The 19,436-nt window shown below is 45.3% G+C and overlaps 1 protein-coding gene across 2 annotated transcripts in view; it reads left to right on the top strand.

The window, feature by feature from the left end:
• The first annotated feature begins 4,430 nt into the window (after positions 1–4,430).
• The window catches only part of TTYH3 (tweety family member 3), a 75,705-nt gene continuing 60,699 nt past the window's right edge, over positions 4,431–19,436 (top strand). Inside the window, exon 1 of one of the 2 annotated variants that reach the window (XM_017813555.1) lies at positions 4,431–4,647. In XM_017813555.1, the coding sequence (XP_017669044.1) occupies positions 4,525–4,647 (123 nt within the window). In that variant the 5' untranslated portion in view covers positions 4,431–4,524. The remainder of the gene's footprint in view (positions 4,648–19,436) is intronic. The other variant, XM_017813556.1, reaches the window with a different exon arrangement.

A 19,436-nucleotide genomic window follows, 5' to 3' on the forward strand; every position in this document is an offset into this window, starting at 1 on the left:
GGTAGAACATGAGAGAGAGAGAATATTGCCTCAGGATTGGTAATGAGAGAATTAACCTTTTCTTGTGCTGTTTTTGAGTTTGCTTACAGTGTTTTATGCTGGCCCTGGTAGTGGCTATTCTTTGTGTAAACCTAAAAGTCCCTGGGAGGATATCAGAGGAAAGTAATGAAGACCCAAATGTTCCTGCCTGCAGGTGCCTTCATTCAGGGGAAATCCTTCAAGCTGGGAGGAGAAGTCAGCTGGGAAGATCCCTGGCAACGTGGCTTTGCTGGGAAGAGGGGAGGCTGGGGACTGAGCTGCTGTGGAGGGGGCAGCAATAACTGGGGGAGGCTGGAGAGCAGCCCTGGCTTTGTTATTTCCTTTGACTTTGAGCAGAAAATTACAGAGGAAGCCCTGGGAGGAGAGGAAGGGTAATTTTAATGGAGGCACAGTCCAGCTCAGCAGGAAGGAGGCACAGCTTGATGTAAGGGCAGAGTTTGTGGAGTGGCAGAGTCAGAGGTGTTGCCTAACAGTGGCAGCTGAGTGCAGAGACATGATCGTCTCACTGACCTCCCTCTGACTGTCCATAATTTAGTCCCTGTCTCAAGAGGGTAACTCATCCATCTGCTGGGACTCGGAGTTCAAATTTGCCTTTTTTGGTTTTTTTTGGATCTGTATTTTGGCTAAAACCTTTTGTAGCACGTATTAGGTCTGACAGTTGGGAGGACTCCTCACTCCACAGTATATTAAAAGCTGAATTATTTAATTTCAGAGTGAATAACAAAAGCTGAGGATATGGGATTGCTGTTTCAAAAAGTGCTCTCATTGCCAGCATCACATCAGCAGTAGGGATGTCTGCAGTAGAAAGAAGCTTGTGAAGAGTGAAAAATGCTACATTTCTAGGAGTGCTTCTGCAGACTGCTTGATGGCCTCACGAGGATGGAGAACAGCGCTGGCTGCCTTATTTTGGAGGTTTAAACCAGTCTGGTTTATCTTCGTTTTCTTTAATTTGGAGTATTTCACGTTTGCCCATTTTGTCCAGTGATTCTTTAGCAAAGCCACTGTCAGAGCAATTTAGTGAATGCTAATACAGCTCTTTGGGTTACTTTTCAGCAGGATTACCAGTGAACAAGCTGACATTTGCAGTCTGCTTTGGTTGACTGTAGAACAGCTTTCCATGCAAGGGTGATTTACTGTTAGATTTTGTTCCTGGGATGTCACAGCAGTGTCATGTTTTGTTCATTTTGCTTTGGCGAAACAGAGTGAACCTATTTGTGTGGGAAGGGGAAAAGGCTGCTATAATCTAAACATGAGAGCCCTGATAACTCTCTTGTTGTCATGTAATTAAGAATCACCTGAATTGAATCAAATGAGAGATTCTAGACATCCCAGGATTGCAAACATTGCTTCTGGAGGTGGTACAACAGGCTGAAGTGCCTTGCAATGGAAAGTATGGTTGGTGCTGGATCTTGTGGTTTGTCTCTCATTCCTATTTTGCTGAATCCATTTTACTCTTCTTTTCCCCATATCATTATAAATAATTGTGGTGGAGAAATGAAAACTGTTGATGCCTCTGTTTCTCCGTAATCCCAAATGCTCATTCTACTATAATTTAATCCAGTTGTCTCCGCAGCAAAAGGCCGAGGGAGAGGCATGAACACCAGCACTGCTGAGCTGCTCCCTTTCCCACTTACCCCTGTCCCCATTGTGGTGCCTCAAACTGGGGCTGACATGCTGGTGTCGCACCCCCATGTAACAGCATCCAGCTTTTTCTCTCGTCTGTTCCAAAACATTTCGTTCAGTTTGATTTACATCAACTCCATCGAACAGGATCTCGGTGTGGAGCGTTTGCTGCATCTGCTTCTATTCCGTGTCCATCATTTGCTGACGAAGGTACTTGGCCAGTGGGGGTTTTGTGTCATTCCAGAGTCAGCAGTAACATCTGCAGGACAGATCCCAGCCCTGAGGGTTTTAGCGCCAAATTGCATAAACTCTGTGCCATGAGTGGCTTACGCAGAGATCTCTCGCCCCCAGCGAGGTCTCTCTGCTCCTTGTCTTTGGGATTTTAGAACTGGAGGTGAAATACGTTGGATCACCGGCCTTTAAAATAATTCCTTCTTCATCCTCGCTGGCGCTGTGAGAAAAAAAAAAAGAAAATAACAGGGAAGAAAACTAAATTAGCTGACGTTGAGCTGTCCTCCTGCAGAAAATAAACCCTTTTCTTGGAAAAAGCTGGAGGGGAGTTGAGGTCTTGTATCTTGTACCCTCGTATATCTTGTACTTGGGCTCACCCTGCGTGGTGTGAACCCTCTGACGTGTGCCTTAATGCTATTTGGGAGTGATAAGATTTCCTTTTAGCTATGCTGATAATACTCATACGAAAATCCCGTCCCAGTCAAAAGCTATTAAAGTTGATGTTATATTTCAGAACATCAGCAGAAATGTGTTTATTTGGTCTCCTAAGGTGTTAAATAGCCTATTTTTTGCTCTCCTTATTTATGAAACGCATCAGTCGGGACAACATGAAGTATGAAATCCTGGCTGCGTTTGGGAAAAGTAATAAAATCATACTGGCAAAGGAGGTGTCTCCATGATATGTACTGACCTGCTGCCATTTAGGAGAAAAAAAATCAGTTGGTATTACCCTTTTTTCTTTTTTCTTTTTTTTTTTTTTTTGGATACACAGCACTCCCATATTTTCATGGACCATAACGGTTTCTAATTCTAAACAGATGAGGGTTTCTCAGGCCTGTAAGACCTATGAGACATTTACCTGAAGTCTGTTGGAGGACTGGATAGTCCTTTTTCCTTTTCCAGCTCCAAATTATGTTGAGTGATATTTAAACACAGTGCTCTGAGCAGTCAGCAGTGGGTGAGGTGTGCTGCTGCAGGGCTGGGAGGGGGAGACTGGGGTGGAGAGAACAAAGGCCCAGAAGATGGTCTGAACAGACTGGCCAAGTTTAGGAACTCCTGCATTAATGCTGGACTGCACTACATACAACAAGGATGAAATTGTTTGGTCTATTCCTTTAAAAAGAAAACAGCAAATATTTGTGTACATTTCAGTTGTAACAGGAACAGCACGATCTTTGTAATGAAGTGAATAAATTTGGGATTGCTGCTGCTTAGCATTATCTTTTCTATTCTACTATGCTATCCTAGTGTTGTACGGAGTATTTATATACTCACTTGGTTCTGAGAAGTCCCAGAGAGGATATGCTCATATTTTTTACCTTTAAGACTAAAAATAGTTTGGTTATGTTCTGTTTAGAAAAAAATGAAAAGCCTTTTCCATTGGGTTGGAGTATAATCCCTGGGAAAGTGGTGTCTGAGTGGCTCTGTGGGGAGCCCAGCACACACTGTTATGTTGTGCACAGCTCCTAGCTGTTGTGCAGTTGGATGCTGTCATTGCTGAAACATTCAGGTGTCTGATTCAAGGCTCTGATTTATGATGTCATCAACACAAGCTGACAGCCCCAGGTCCATTGGAGTGGATGAAGCAATGCACTGGCTGTGGGTCAGGGTTTGGGTGAGGCCAAACCTTTGCCCACAAAGGGAAGGGTGGAAGGTGAACCAGAGTCAGTGCCAGGTACCATGTTCATGGGATCATAGAAGCATTAAGTTGGAAAAGACCTCTAAGATCACCAAGTCCAGCTGTCAACCCAGCACCACCACCATGTTCACCACGAAACCACATCTTCAGGTGCCATATCCACACATTTTTTGAGATGCTCAGATTCTGAAACTCAGTTCAAATTATTATTTTGTTATTTTTCCAAACAGCTCTTGAACTCTGTCAGGCTCAGTGTTGTGACCATTGCTCAAGTTCCTCTTGACGTACAATTAATCCATCTCAACCCCCCCTCCAAAAATCCAGAGGCAGCAAATTTCCTTTTCCTGAGCTCACAGTTCCTAGAGGTAGAGCGTTATCCAGCACTCCCTGACGGGGTGCACACATGGCAACATGCATTGCAGCAGAGGGAGCACAGATGAACACTTAGGAGATGCTCATCTCTCTCACTGTGTGTCAGCACGAGGGGGAAAAATAACAAAATAATCACTTGAACAGAGTATTTCTGGCGGTATTTCAGAAGAGATTATTATTTATGGAGGAGTTTAAGAAGAGACTGGATGTGGCACTTGCTGCCATGGTCTAGCAGACAAGGTGGTGTTGGGTCACAGGCTGGATGATCTCAGAAGTCTTTTGCAACCTGGCTGGTTCTGGGTCGTGCAGACCGCGTGGCAGCAGAACATTAATGGGTGTTTGCGGGATGTCCGTGGGATATTTGCGGGGAGCGCCGTGTGCGGGGCAGGGACGGGGGCAGCGATCCCAGCGCGGGGGCCGGGCCGGGGCGGGGCGGCGGCGGCGGCGGCTCCAATGGGAGCGGGCGGGCGGTGCCGGGCGCGGGCGGCGGAGCCTCTCGGGCGAACAAAGAGGGAGCGGGAGAGCGCGGGGGCCGCGGGGGTGGCCGGGCCATGCGGGGCCGGCGGTGAGGCGGGAGGCGCTCCATGGCCCGCGGGTCGGGGTGAGGCGCGGCGCGGGCCATGGCGGGCGTGAGCTACTCGCCGCCCTGGTGGGTGAGCCTCCTGCACCGCCTGCCGCACCTCAGCCTGCGCTGGGAGCTCACCGCCGCCGACTTCCGACCGCACGACGCCGAGTACCAGCAGGTGGGTGCTGGGCGGCGGGCGCGGAGCGGGCTCGGACCGCCTGGGGGTGAGAAGGAGGAGGAGGAAAGGGGGATGCCCGGCCCCCGCTGGGGCTCCCCGGGTGGGTGCCCGTGGGTGTCGGTGGGTGCCGTGTCCCCCCTGTTCCTGAGGTTTTGGCAGGCAGGAGCTGCCCCCTCCATCCCCTTGCCCAGGGTCGGGGCAGGGGTCTCCCTGCTGGCGGCTGGAGGTTGTCGCTGCCGGCGAGGTGAGCAGGAGCCCTGAGCTCCCCCCCACCCCCGCCAGGCTGCTGGAAGCCCCAAGTTCTTCTTGGGAGAAGGTGAAATTATAAAATCGTTAAGGTTGCAATGGACCTCCAGGGTCATCATGCCCAACCTTTGGCCGAACGCCACCGTGCCCACTAAACCGCATCGCGGAGCGGCCCCGGCAGCGGGGCTGGAGCTGCCCTGGTGGGTGCCCTGGTGGGTGCCCTGGCCGGGTCCCAGCGCTGCCCAGGCGAAGGCACCGTCCCGGCCTGGTGCCTCTGGCTGGACCATAACCCCCCATCGCCGGCGATAACCCTGTGCAGGCTGCCCTGACCATCCTCATTGGTGCCACCAGCCCTGCAGAGAGGCCAGCAGTGCCTTCCCAAAACCGACTGCCTGCCTGCTGGAAAACAGATGACTTAATGCACGGGAGCGGCGTTCGCATCAAGTGCACGGGAGGATGCTCACACAATACTTGTGTGCCGCTTTTTTTTTTTTTTTTTTTTTAATACTGCTTAACCCGTATCCTGTGCTTGGTTGGCTAGGCACGTAATTAAAATGATTGTGGAGTGAATCTGTGCGCTCCAACATCTGTGATCTCTGCTGTCATCTTGGAACAGAGCTGCAGTGGCTCTGCTGCCTCGTTTTGCCACGCTCTCTGGTTTTGAAAACACCATTTTGCTTTTCTGAACATACTTGCAGTGTCCTATATATGCAGCCTGCTGTCATGCACACAGGCAGGAAGGCTGAGGTATCTAAACAGTTCTCATTTTATCCTGGAAATAGAAGGTATTAGAAATACTTGAGAAATCAGTGTGTTTTGGCTTTTTGTTTTGAACAGATGAACGGACCTGTGGGCTGACGCTAGAGCAAAATGCGAGAGATGTGTTTAAAGAGCGATGGGTGGATACAAAGAAACACCTTGAAACCTGTAAATCAAAGGGACTTTTGACATAACTTTGTATTTGGGGCTTCAATTTGTTAATTTTAGTTCCCTTGTCTTAGCAGAGTTCAAGATGGCCACATGCAGATGTAATGCTGCACAGCAGCTGAACTGTATTTCCATGACCTCAGAGGGTAACTGCCTTTAAAACAAGGTATATGAGAAGCTGGAGATCAGAAGTTAAGAGTTCATGGAAAGATGTTCTTGGGAGTGTGTTATCGTGAAACAAGCAGTAGTTGACCTTTGAATAGATGGCAGATGTACTGATTTTCACTTAAATTGCTTGAAAGCATTCCTAGCAACAGTCTGGGGTTGTGTTTGTTTGTCAGATAATTTTTCTACAGTAATCATATTCCCACTTAAAGCCTTCTGCTGTTCTCCTCCTGTGTAGCTGCCTCCCCTCCCTTGATGATATTAAGGACTTCTTGCACAGCAGTCGATGGCCTTTTAAGTCTTAACATCAGCTCGCAAGAAAACGTCTTATCAAATCCAAACTCGAATGTCTGGATTACTGAGGCGTCTGTCGTCAAGAGAATGATTTGAGCAGCGGCAGCTTTGCTGGTTTTGGTGTTGGTGAGGGGGAGCAAACAGGCTCCAGCAATGCAGCCTGTGCTATCGGTGTCGTGGTTATATAACGAAGCTGCTGTGGCTCTGCGAGTTGACTCTGGAGTTCGTAGCCACACAGATTAATTCTAATGCAGTGAAACAGGGAAACTTAATCCTGGGCTGGGAACTGAAATGCTGAATGCTCTCTCATGCTTTAAATTGTTCAGAAGGCCTTTTGGTTTTGAGTTCTAGCTTTTTTTCTGTTAGCTTTGTTATGAATATGCATCTCTTGCTCTGTTTGCAGCCTGTGCTGGCATTGTCTCCCCTTAGCTTTAGGAACCTTTTGTATTTAGCAGGTGGGATTGTATACATCCTCAAAATAAGGAAGTCCATTTTTAATCTTAAGTTCTGCTTATTTTCTTTACTTTGTAGGTCTCATTGCCACAAACTGTGTGTATTTTTGGTTTGTATTCCATTAGTGATTGATACCCTGATTCTTAAGTGTGAACTGTTAAACTACACACTGCATTTGAGTTCTCCAGAGGTTGAGGAGAGGTCAGTAGGGGATGCTAGCTGGGAGTTTATGGGGATGGATAAAGGCAGGGCATCCCCAGCTATAGTAAGGAAAGATCACCTTTTAGAAAACTCCATGACTTCAAGCCATTGGTTAGCTGCACTGTCACCATAAATAGATATACAGCTGGGCTCAGTGTCCCTTCCCATTCTGATTTGTTATGAGGAAGGAAGCAATGTATCCTTTCTGATTCTTTACTGCTTCTCTAGAAAAAGATTTCCCAGCCTATGGCCAAGGGAAAGCATTGTTTTCCTTATGAAACTGTTTCATTTTGTAACCTCTTAGTAAATATTTACTCATGTTTTGATGACAGGCTTTGAATTTGTGCATCAGCTGAACATCTCACTTCAGCCAGAAGTGAAATGCAGTGCCTTGCATTAGCCTGTTGTCATGTCACTTGTTGCAGTGCCACGTGCTCCTGCAGGTGAGGAGGCTGCTGATTTAACAAGCTTTCCACCTCTACCTGGCAAGGATTAGTGTGATGTGCAAGCCGCTGTTCCACTGAAGCAGCAGACGAGCTGTTGTCCCCTGAAACCTCTCTGAAGCACAGGTAGATAAGCACACACTGCCAGTCTTTGAAGTCTAGCTCTTTGCCAAGTCTTCTGGGACCCTGGATGATGGGGAATATCTAGCAGGACGCAGATCTGATGGCTACTTGTGCTGTTCTGTCCCGTGTAGTCCCCTTGGTCAGAGCAGGAGGGACACCCCCTGTGCGCCAGCCTCTCTCAAGGCAGCTGTGTCCATTGTGTACCAACCTACCAGGGCTTCCTCCTTTTGTCTGAGAACATGAGAAATACTTAGGGTGGTGTTGCTGCCAAGGGCTGACATCAGTGCAGCTGCAGGTTTTGGCTGCGTACACCTGAGTCAGGCTCTGAAACACTTTCTCTTGGTATTACTTACTCTTATCTTCTCCCACAGCATATCTTGTTGCATTAGGCTAGAACAGTGTGTGCGAGTGTGGAGGAGCAGAACAGATCCTTCCCCTCCAGACTAGATTGTTTAAAAATGTATATCTGTACTGATGTCCTTCAGATGCTCCACTTCCCCCACGACAAGCTGTGGACAGCAGTACAACTAGTTGTTTGGTTTTTTTGTTTTTCTGGGGGAATTGAGGTGAACCTCAATGTAGATTGAACTGGGGTTGTAATCCTTCTTCTCCAGGGGGTTTGGCATGCTGGTGAGTCCTATCAGATCTGTCTTCATGTGCTGCTTGCAGGACTTGCTCCATAGCCCTCCCTATAGAGGATCTTATCAGACCAGTTCTTTTCCTAATCCTCCCATGAATCATTGGGGTTGAAAATATCTTGATATGAACAGCTTTGTTCTGGCTGTATTCTCATCTGAGTCATACTGCAGTGCACTGCAAAGCCTTTTCATTGTGTAGTGAGTCACAAATTCTGGAGTGAAGGGAATGTAGAAATGGAGCAGAGCTCCTTTTCCTTCTGACAGCATCATGCTAACACCAGTTCTGGTGTCCCTGCCTTTTGCTGCTGAACAAATGATGGTAATCTTGCCAGTACTGTCCACTTACTTCCAATTCAGTTGATTGGCCCAGTAAGATGGCCCTGAGACTGGTGATGTCACTGGTTTAATCTGTTTAGTCATGTAAGTATTTGTTACTGACTTAGTTGAATTCACTTTCTTTCTCAGGATAGAGTTGGTTAAGAGCCTTGAGGTTGTGTGGAGGTCACATGCTGGAAAGAAGTAGAAAAGCTGAATAGCTTTGGTAATACAGCACAACAACAGGTAATGGGATATCTGCTTGAGTCAGGGTGTCTGTGGCACTGACAGAAAAGGAGCCCACAATGCTTTAGCTCTTGAGTCTCTGTGTGCTGAGAAGTGTGCTGTGAACAGTGAAGGAGAAAAGAGGCTAAGCCAGGGAACCTTGACTTGAATTTCAGCTTTTTGCTTATTGCTGGAAACTGGCAATGTTGACACGACTCTGTGTAGACGCATAGGTTGTGTGTGAATCAGGCTTGGAAAAAGCAAAGTTCTCCAGCATCTTTGAAACTCATTCCTTGCACCACTTCGTGCTTTCTCAGTAAGAGTCAGAACTGCAGATGCACGGTTAGTAGGTGTAATGACAACAGCGTGTGCTTTGGAAAGTGACTGGATGATTGATTCACACCAATTAAGATGCAGAATCGTGCTAAAGGAAGCATCAATAAGAGCAGGGATATGCTCTAGTCCTTGGTTTTGAGATGGTCTCTTCAGTGTTGTCACCCAGGAGTTCCTTGTCATACCTCTGTCAGTGCTTTTGTCCTGTAATATTCTTTTTCTCCTACCAAACGTGTGCTGAGGGGGGGATCCAGCAGGGAAAGGTGCTGTGTAAGCCCAGAGATGCTTCCCTTCTTTTGGCTTGCCAACTCTAATCCAAGACGTGTGTTTGAACCCATAGCCAAAGGTTCAGCAAGAAATTAATTCTGTCAGGTACTTTCTGGCTCTGTGAGGCTGTTTCCCTGCACATGACAGCTAATGTCATCTTTGGAAGTATTTCTTGGCTGGAGAAACACGATGGAGCCTAAACTGCCAAAAAACTTGGATTATAGAGATTGTTTTAGAACTTCCTCTACTGTACTGGCGTCTTATTTCAATTTTGAAACCAAGAGTCTTTCTGTAAATTGGAAACATGTGTATTAGTCAAGTTGGATGACGTGTTTTTGTCTAGTTGGCTCAAAGTCAGAGGGTAATGTGCCTTCCTTAAAGGGGTTGGACTGAAGGTTTCTTTCTTTCAAGAATAGATGGACCATTTCCAAGGTCTGATCAGCTCTCCTGCTGTAGCACTACTTTGCTTGTATTTCCAGAAAGGTTAAGTGACCCCTGTTAGTAGAATCCAATGTTTTCTAATGAATTTGAAGTTACTTTTATTTTTCTAAGAGCTGATGGTAAATCCCCTCTTCCCTTTACTCGTCAGTCTCTGCTGCATGAGTAACCATCAGCAAATTGGTGCTGTGGTCTGACTCCTATTCTGTGTTTTATCTGGAAGAGCCTTTCCTAAGGAACTGCAGCACAATGAATAACTGAAAATGTACAATCAAGACAACTTTTGATGGCTTTTTTTTACCAAAGGTAGGTATACAATGTTTTCTGTTGACTGTACATCCAGTCATGCAGCAGCATATGGTGTACAGACAGGAAAAAAAAAAAATCAACCTTTGCCAGCTTTCTGTCTGCAGCCTTACTTTGTTTTGCTGACCCATGCTGTGCTGCTACGTTTTCAGATGGTCTCCTGAGAACTGACAGTTTCTGGAAACCCTGACTGTAGATTACCTTACTCTAGACAAAAAAAAGTAACTGTTCTAAATGTATGGTTTGAACAGAGCACAGCACACATGGAGGGGGTGAGAGGTGTCTTGGAAAAATGTGAAACACCTTGTGGGGGTTGGAGGGAAGGAGGTGCAAGTGAGTATGCAAAGGTGTAAACCATGCTTGCTTCATCTGGACAGGGTCCTAAAAGTATTAATCCTACACAGAGAAGATGCTGCTGCCCAGCCCCGTGAGCTTCCCAGTCTTAAGAGAACTTTATGCAGCTTGCTCTGAAGGTACCATGGAAGGTATCATGCTGCTCTTAGCTGGAAGAGTAGAACCAGAATTTAAACATTCCTCTGGTTGTGGTGGCCAGCCACTGGCACCTTGGTACTTCTGCACCAAGACATCTATCCTCTTGAAAAATCCCCTTTTTTTTTTTTTTTATGTATGAGTGTAACACCATATGTCTCCTGGTCTGCAAAACCTGATCACTGGCATTCTGGAGAAAGGGCTAGTCAAAATCAGTTCAGTTTTACCATCTCCTCTTTTTTTTTTTTTTAATTTTTTTTTTCTTTCCCTCTTCCCCTCAATTCTTAATGCCTTTTTGAGCACAGGAACATCTGTGCTCTTCAGGTTAACAAAGCGCCTTTGTTTAAATGTTGATCCAATAAAACAAGCACTGCTTAAAGCAGATGTGGATGTGGATTTTTAGTGCTCCTTATTTTTCATTATTAGGGAAAGTGAGATGAGAAATTCTCACCCAGAAGAACATATCCCATTAGGCATGACTCTGGAGATTAAGGGTAGGAAGTCAGGTGCTTTCTCTGACTTAATCCCAAAGCTTTGAATGTGGATTAAGGAGGTGTGCTACAAGTCTTCTTGGTATCTTACTTTTATTTTGGGATTAGGTTTATTTTTGAACTTGTAAACAAAAATCTGTCCATTGATAGTGAGATGTAAGTTATGAACCTTTGTCACATCAGATTTCCTGACGTATGTGACTTCAGAACAGACAGTTGGAGGGATGAGTGCCTTCTAATCCCTTGAGTTTCTCTCTTTTTTTCCACTTTTTCTTTTTTTTCCTCCTTGTTCTTCTAGGACAAGGCTAATTTTATACCCCTTCCCCCCACCAGCACACTTGTTGATGGAAGGGGTGAAGTCCAGAGTTGATGGTTGGTGCTGTTTGTGTTGATGCAATAGGACTGTGCTGTGGCAGAGCTTGCCTGGTCACCTTGGTGTGACTCCTCTCAGGGACAGTCCTGTACCTGTTTTAAGGATTGGGGTGCTGAATGCTAAGCAGTGATGGCCAAGGCTTCTCCTGAAGTCACTCTTTTATGTTCTTTGATGTCAACTGGATACGCTTGGGTGGCTGAAAGCAAGCAGTGAGTAAGATAGTGCTCACTCTTAATTTTCTTGGAGTGGAGGGGAGTCAGCATCTCGTCTGCATTAACCTCTCGATGACTGTCAATTCTCTTCTTGTTTCTGTTAAATCTTTCAGTAGTAAACTTTTTACCAGTTATGGTGAGACTTCCCATTCCCCTTGAGTGGGTAGGAGAACTTGGCTTGTTTTCAACTGAATGTGATTCCCATAGCTGGGGGAAGGGACGTGATGTCTGGGAATTTATTTGCTGTAAGGTTCAGACGACACTTGAGTAACTTTGGAATATATCAGGATTATCTTCTGTACTGAACCTTAATTCTCACTTTTAAGACCTGAATAAGACTAAGAATGGTCAGGGATATATTGATATATCCTGGAGAATTATTTATAATAATAATAATAATAATAAAACCAGAACCCAGTAACCTTGCTTCTCTCTTTGCCAGGCTGTTTGTACTTTCAGGGTGTGTCATCCTACCAGTTCTTTGTTTCAGCTGACGACGATGATTAACAAGACAGGTGAGCTAAAATCAAGGAGGATCAAGTTCATGCAGGACTTTTAGTCCTGGAGATGCACTCATATGACAGTCTAAAAAAAAGAGAAAAAAGTCCTCACTGTTGGAAATCCTCCCTTTTCCTCCACTTCAAGGGGTGACTGAGACTGTTGGTTCTGTTGCAGTGGTGAAAAGCTAGAAATTGGTTACATTTATCCTCAAACCAGGAATTACTTTTGTTGCATGGTGACAGGGTCTGCAGGTATCCTAGTGAACAGAAGCTGTGGGGCAGAGCCATGCTGATGCAATTTCTTTTTTTTTTTTCATATTAGATAAACTAGGAAAGAGCAAACCACAGAGCACTTTCATGTTGCAAAAGGCTTTCATTTCAGACCTTTTTTTTTTTTTTAAGATTTCTGGGTAATGAGCCACTCTAAGTTTGATCTTGTAATTGTGAGCTTTAGGGTTTGGGGAGCTGCAAATGTGCACGTTTTTTGCAAAGTAGTCATTTGTGTGCTAAGGCTGCAAGGCTATTCTCTTGCAAGAAAAGAAAAGTAGGTTAGCGTGCAATCCATGGAGTTGGTGTAACTCGGTCATGACATTTGTACCATTCCCTTCTCTGAGCACTTGGGTATGAGGGTAACATTTACAATCATTTGTGCTTTCACATGGTCATCAGGTTGCTTGCTTCAGCAGATGTAATGTGTGCCAGACCTCTTTTAAGTTGTTATTTTAAAAAATGAGCGTTTTTTGGTCAATGGTAAGAGCAGCGTTGAAACCAGCCAGGGGAAGAGCTGACAGTCCCCTTCACCCTCACTTAAACTGGAGCTGCATCCTCAGATTTCGATTTCCTCGGTCAGTACTAAATGCTTTTTGTGGCTGATATGGCTCAGAATGGTGCCACACGTGCATATGCATGAAAGCCCTTTGTAGTGTGAAATTAGGGATGAAAGATATTGCTAATCAGTCCTAACAATGCGGGACTTATTCCTGGAGGAGGGGAAAGGGGAATGTGGGGAATGGATGTTTCACAAATGTATAACACATTCAGACGAGTTTTTATGCCAGTGTTGGTGCCTGTGCACGGACACCCTTTTCAGGCTGTAAAATGCTGCTGTTCATGCTGAGAATTTAAACAAGCCGCCTATTCAACACCGAAATCCAAAATAACGCCAAAATCCAAATGGAGGCACTTCAGTTGCATAATAGTGTCTGTTACAAGGAGGCCTTGGTGCAGTAGATGATGTAATGCTCCTTAAGATAAGGCCCAGGCTGGGGTCGGGGGGAGAGGGAAAAGGATGTCGGTGACGGAACCATTAAGAGTATTGCTAATGCTATCAAAGCTCTCTCCATAGGGTGTTAATTAGCAAAACTGAATAATCACAAAGTTGATCGTGTTACAACTGTACATGTGGAAAAAATGACCCATAGCTCGGCGCTACCTGTTCTCTCCGGTTACCATCGCTTTTTCCCTGGGGTGAACTTTCTCGCAGTTAACAGTGTGCTCAAGTTCCTGTAGCTGATGAACTGGTTATTTTGATACTTGCTGTAGTAGCTAAGAATTCTTCAGCCTGCCAAAGAGATGCTTTCTGTTGCTTGCTGAAATTGTAGTGCTTCACATCTGGCTGTGCCTGCAGCCTTGCTATTTAAGTGCTGGTCGTAAGGGAGGTTGTTACTGCTCCCAGGCCTCTGGCAGTTGGTTATTTTACTTCCTCCCTAAACTTATGTTTAGCATATACTTATTTTCTTTTGTTCGGGAACAGTCGTGTCCTCACTGCAAGTGCCCCTAGTCTGTTTTTGGACTGGTGTGGTCAGAGGGGTGACACAGGATTGCTGCCCTACCTCCAGCCCTCCTGTCCCCTCTCTCCCTTGTCTTACAGTATTCACTCCAGGAAATGCTGAGAAAGTCGAGAGTAATGGAATTCATGAAATTCAAGCTGTGCTTCAATGAAAACGTGTTTTCAATTTCTGCCTCCTTGGGAGCCTGAGACTGAACTGTAATTGTTGGCGCTGGGTGGGGGCTGGGGCCGGGATGAATGGAAGTGGCGGAGTCAGCGCTCTGCGGAGCCTCTCGCCCGGCATCTCCCCGCTCTCGGCATTCAAAGGCTGGTGTGTGCTTTGTGGCAGCTTCAGGAAGCATTTTTGTATTCAGCTGTCCAAAAGGCCCAGGCGTTTTCCTGCTGGGTTTGATCTGGCTGTCGGGGTCTGAATGACAGTGACATGTTGGAGAGGAACGTGATGGGGAGAAGCATCAGCTGGGGGTGGTTTATCCATCCCGCCGTCTCTGCTCTTGATCCTGCTCCCGCTGTCCTTTGAGTGTCCTGCTGCCGATTAAGGGTGAGAATTATAATGGGGACTCAAAAGCCTTTGGTAAAACTCATTAATTCATTCCTCCTTTAATTAGACACCCAGCCATGGGCTTATAATTATCAGAGCCCAGGAATGTTTGCAGCTGTAACAAGCTGTGCTGCATCAGTTGCAGAATCCATGGGTTTTTGGCAAATACAGATCTGATGAGCTCTTCCTTGGTTTGGATTTTGGTGAGGAACATGCAAGGGCCTAGAAATGAAGGAAGCAGCTGAGTGTGTGTAGTTGCTGACCTCTGTCTGAATCTTGTGGCTGACCTCAGCTGAATCTTGCCTCTTGGTGTTGAACTAAGAGGAAAGGGTGCAGTTGTCCTGTTTACAAATTTTTTTTTTTCCTTGGGAGGTGTAATAATGTAACTTTCAAGGAGAGAAAAGAGGAAGGAGAATCTAAGGAAAAGTTACTCAAACATGTTATCTTAAGCCTTTAGCACCTGAGGGAATCACACTTTTGGAATAAGTGTAACAGGAGCAGTTGCAGGCGTTGCAGACAGTGCCCATTTTGCTGTTTGGAAGTTAGAGAATAGCTGAGTGTTCTACAACGAAAAGTACCAGGTACTTTTTTTTGAGTCTTCTGGGGGAAAAAAAAGTCAATAGTGAACTTCTATAATTTTGTAATCTCTTCTTGTTTTCAAAATGGGAAGGAAGGTAATTTTGAGAACTAATTTTTGTGGCTGACCCCCAGCAACAGATGACTGGGGTCTTCTGGGAGAACTCTGTGCTAATTCTGGTATCTTTGAAATACTCATGGTTTTTTTCTTTTGCAGAAGGAGAACTAGAGGGAAGGCTGAAAGGATTTTGGGAAAGGACTTATTTCTACTTTATTGCAACTCTACTTGTAGTTTTGATCACTGGGAATGCTGTAGTAGACCCTGACAACATGATCTCCATTTAGCATTGGACTGACAGGCTGTCAAGTGCAAGCAAACCAGAAAGGCACAGATCTAGGAAAAGGCTGGAGACGGAGATATCTGACTGTCACTGAGCTTAGACAAATATGATTAAAAAAATAGGTTTGCTTCTCTTTTTTCTTTAGAATTTTGACTTGAGTAAGGTTAGAATGAACACTTTGGACTTGAGAAAATGGGAGCTATTGCACAAGAGCAGATTAGAGGTACTGCTAGGCAATGGCAAGTGTTAATGTTCATGTTCCTTTAAGAGGGGAAACTGTTTCAGTTGTAGTAGGTGGCAGGAAAAAATGGATCAGCTGTGTTTTGGGTCTTTTTCTGTCTGGATTTAGTGGAAAGCACAGATAGCACATCCAGTGAGGATGGAATGATTTGTTTGACACTTGTGTAGCTATAACAGAAATCTTTACTTTGGATGAGAGTGCTATTTTAATACCACTGAACACCACTTCTTGTGTGCCTTTTAGTATTTCAAAATGTGACCCTCATCTTCTGTTTGTCCTTCCCATCCTCTCCCCACACAGTCTGAGTTGTTGTTGCCTTATGAGACCGAGCAGTGCCTGGAGCTTGGGCAGGACAGGGCTTCATCCCTGGCTTCTGAGGTCAAATGTGCTGGATCACTGGCCTTTCCTTACATATGTATATATCCAAAATTCTTACAGGTTAGACAACAGACGTTGGATCAACCTGAGTAGACAAGTTAGTGAGAGCAACAAATTTCCAAGGCTAAAATAGCCTTTCATTCCCATAAGGACAGCTGGGTAAACGTCCTGGTGAAGTTCTTGGCTGGTCTCGGAGTCCATGATCTAGGAAGGCTGATGCTCTAACAGTGAATCTCTTGATCACTGCAGAGGTTGTTTTTTTGGGCTTTTTCAGCTTGACCTGTTGCAAATTAAAAACCTCTTCTAACACAAGCTTTTCAGCATTTTCAATGCTTTAATATTAAATGTGAAACTAAAGGTGGCGAACATAAAATACGTCAACTGCTGTTGAAAGAATTCTCCACGTGGACAAACGGTGCTCTGGGATGTGCTTCCAAGGCCTCTGTGCTAGCAGGCAGCTCTTGGAGGAGCCGTGTGAGTGATAGTAGATGCTGGGAGGGTTCTGCTGAGGTGTAAATAACAAGGTTGGACAGTTAACGCTGGCTCTGCTGTTTTTATTAGTGCAGCTTTAGCTCTCGCCTCGGGTGATGTGGAGGTTATGGGAGAAGGAGGAAGGGACAAGCTGTGAACTTGCCTCCTCTCCCAGCAGAGGATGATGAGAAGGTATGAGGATCTCGTTACCCTAATCCCCCCTTGGCATGTTAATTCTTCTTGTCTGTGTACTCCCAGTATCTTAAGTCTGAAATTCTTACTGAGGCAACGGCTTGCTGGGTCACGTGTCTCACTGCAGTGCCCTTTGCACCTTTTTTGTGTGCATTTTGTTGCAGCTATTGAAGTTCAGTTGGCTGCTATAATATTTCATTGCTCTTAATTTCGTTCTCAAGAAAATGTTGCTTTGAGAGACTGCTGCCTGTCTTATTACTGTCCTAAATACATTTACTAGCTATTTAGTAGCTATTGCATCTTCTGCCTGTGATTGACCCACTTCTTAATGTCCTCTGCAGATCTAACTTCACTTTGTGGATATATCTGAATCATCTGCTCACGGGAGGAGATGTACCTCTTGTACCACAGCAGTGACATATCCAACTGGTGAAATGTAGTTCTGCAGGTATAACCTCTGGGCAGGACTTTAATCACTAACTTAATTATTAGGTTTGGTTTACATGTGTTGGCTTCGGTAAGAGTGATCTTGACTGTTTGGTGCAATAAATGAAATATAAGGTTCCTAAGAAAGAAGCAGTTTTAAGGATAGACTTTGAGTGCTCATCAAGTACATCATCGAGTTCAAACCAGTCATGTCTGTATTTCCTTTCCCTGCCAACGTGAAATTTGCTGCTTTGTCTGATGTAGTGAATGCTGAGCTTCCTTTCTAACATCTGTGCCTTCAGATGGGATTCACCAGCAATTTAGTCCTTTACTGCCTACTCACAAACACATACATGACAATTTCTTTGATACTAAAGCTAGTCCTACAAGACTTTCATCCTTGGGGATGTGCTCAACTAGCCTTTGACATGCTGCTACCTTCTGACAAGTCACTGGTCACGTCTCCTGGGAAAACAGAGATCCTGAGTGTTTTCTGTGTAGCTGCACTCAGACCTTGGTCAGTGCAGTCTTGCCCATGTGCTATGAACATAGGCTAACTGTAAACAGGGCTGAGAGCCTCTGGAAACAAGTGTTGTCCTCAGATTTATTCTCCATGGGGGATATCTTTTTCTGTTAGAACAGCATAGGTACGAAGAGGAACCATGGTGTTGTTCTAAAGCTGCAGCTGGTGCAAGGTTTGATGTTACCTGCAAGCTGTATATTCTTTTTGTAGTCAAAACATTCGCTATACTGGGGTAAGCATCTTCTTCTTGGTACACCTGTGGTTTGGGCTGTGTGGCTCTTTGTGTTCCACTACAGTATTTCTGTCTTGCCTGACCTGGATGGGTGTGCTGATGGCTGGAGCTGTGCTGTAGGTGAGGAAGGGTTCAGAGCACATGTGGGCTCGTACCATCAGTTGGGGGAATGGTGCTGGCCACTGCATGTTGTCATCAATGCTGCACTTGGGGTGATGGCTTCTTGGACAATCCTGGCTGTAAAAATCTAAAGCCCCTCGAGTGCTGCCGAGTGGGGTCTCAGTAGGTAGGAAGGTGTCTCGTGTGATTCCCAGCTGCTTGCAAGGAGCAGGGTCTCCGGGCTATTTACACTGCACTCTTCACTGTCATGTATTTACCATCCAGGCAGCACCCAGATAACCCCCCATGCCTGTGCCCATGGCAAATAGGCTTCCTGGTGGGGTTACTCATTCCAGGCACGTCCACTGTCCTGCTCTGTAGCTCAAGCTGAGTTAGTCATGCGTCTCACCGAGCGTGTCAGATCTGAGATGATCTGTCTCTCTTGCCTCTGCTCTCTGAATCCTTGCTCTTATAAAAGACAGTAATCAACAAAAGGGCAGTTAGAGTTGTGGAGCTTGGTTATATGATCTTGTCACTTCTTTCATCCTGATCTTTAGACTAAAGAGATGATGTTTTGAGCGCTGAAGTATTTTCAGGGTCCTGGGAAAGTGGCTGGGACTGTACTGTTCAGCTGCAGGGCACTGTCTAAAATTAAATAGTGGCAGCTGGTGACAGGAAAATGGAAAAAAAAATCTCTTTTTTTTTTTTTAGGAGAAAACCAAATTAAAACTTGATGCCATGCTATTCGTTATGGTCATACTCTGTGTCTGGAAGCTACTGTTAAAGCTCCCAGTTATTACACGTGGGTTTGCACTATCATGCCTTTAAATGTATGCAAAAACCTGCTCATGTTCCTTCACTTACATGCTTTCCACATGAGGGTATAATCTAGTGACAATATAATCACTTCCATAGCAACCAGCATGTCATAAACAGGATTATGGTGCCTAGTAAGGATGGAGGGCACAAAGAATTCAGGAAGGAAGTGCCCCCTCATGTAAATACCCTCATTAATGTGGAGCAAAGCAGGGTAAATAATGATGTATGTGCAGAGAGCAGCATCCTGCTTCACCTGCTGTGTGGCACCCAGGGGCTGTGTCACCAGAGAACAGGGGAGGAGGAAGGGAACACATTCACGTGTGTGGTGTGTCCTTTAAAACCACAAAGCCTTAAGAAGGTGAATCTGTGTCATTAGCAAGGCAGGATAAACCCTATAGAGAGCCTGTTACTGATCTCAAGGTGCAAGTGCAGTGGGCAGCTTTGTCTCAGCTAATGTGATTAAAACCCTGAAGGCACCAGGGACATATTCTTGCCATCTCTCTCCCTGAATTCCTTCTTCCTACTCCCCTATCAAGAGCACCCTCACCCTCCAGTCTGGAGAGGGTAAAGTTTGTCTGCATTTTCCCCCCACTAGTGCTGTCTGTAGAGTTAAGTTAAAATGCTTTCTCAATACACACTCAAGCTTGCTTTCTCTTTTTAGTAAAAACTTGAGATGGCTGTTTTATTTTTAAAGATGGGAAGAACCAGCAAAATCAAAAGCTTCT

This window comes from Lepidothrix coronata, unplaced genomic scaffold, assembly GCF_001604755.1.
Source record: "Lepidothrix coronata isolate B3197 unplaced genomic scaffold, Lepidothrix_coronata-1.0 Scaffold41, whole genome shotgun sequence".
Taxonomy (NCBI): domain Eukaryota; kingdom Metazoa; phylum Chordata; class Aves; order Passeriformes; family Pipridae; genus Lepidothrix; species Lepidothrix coronata.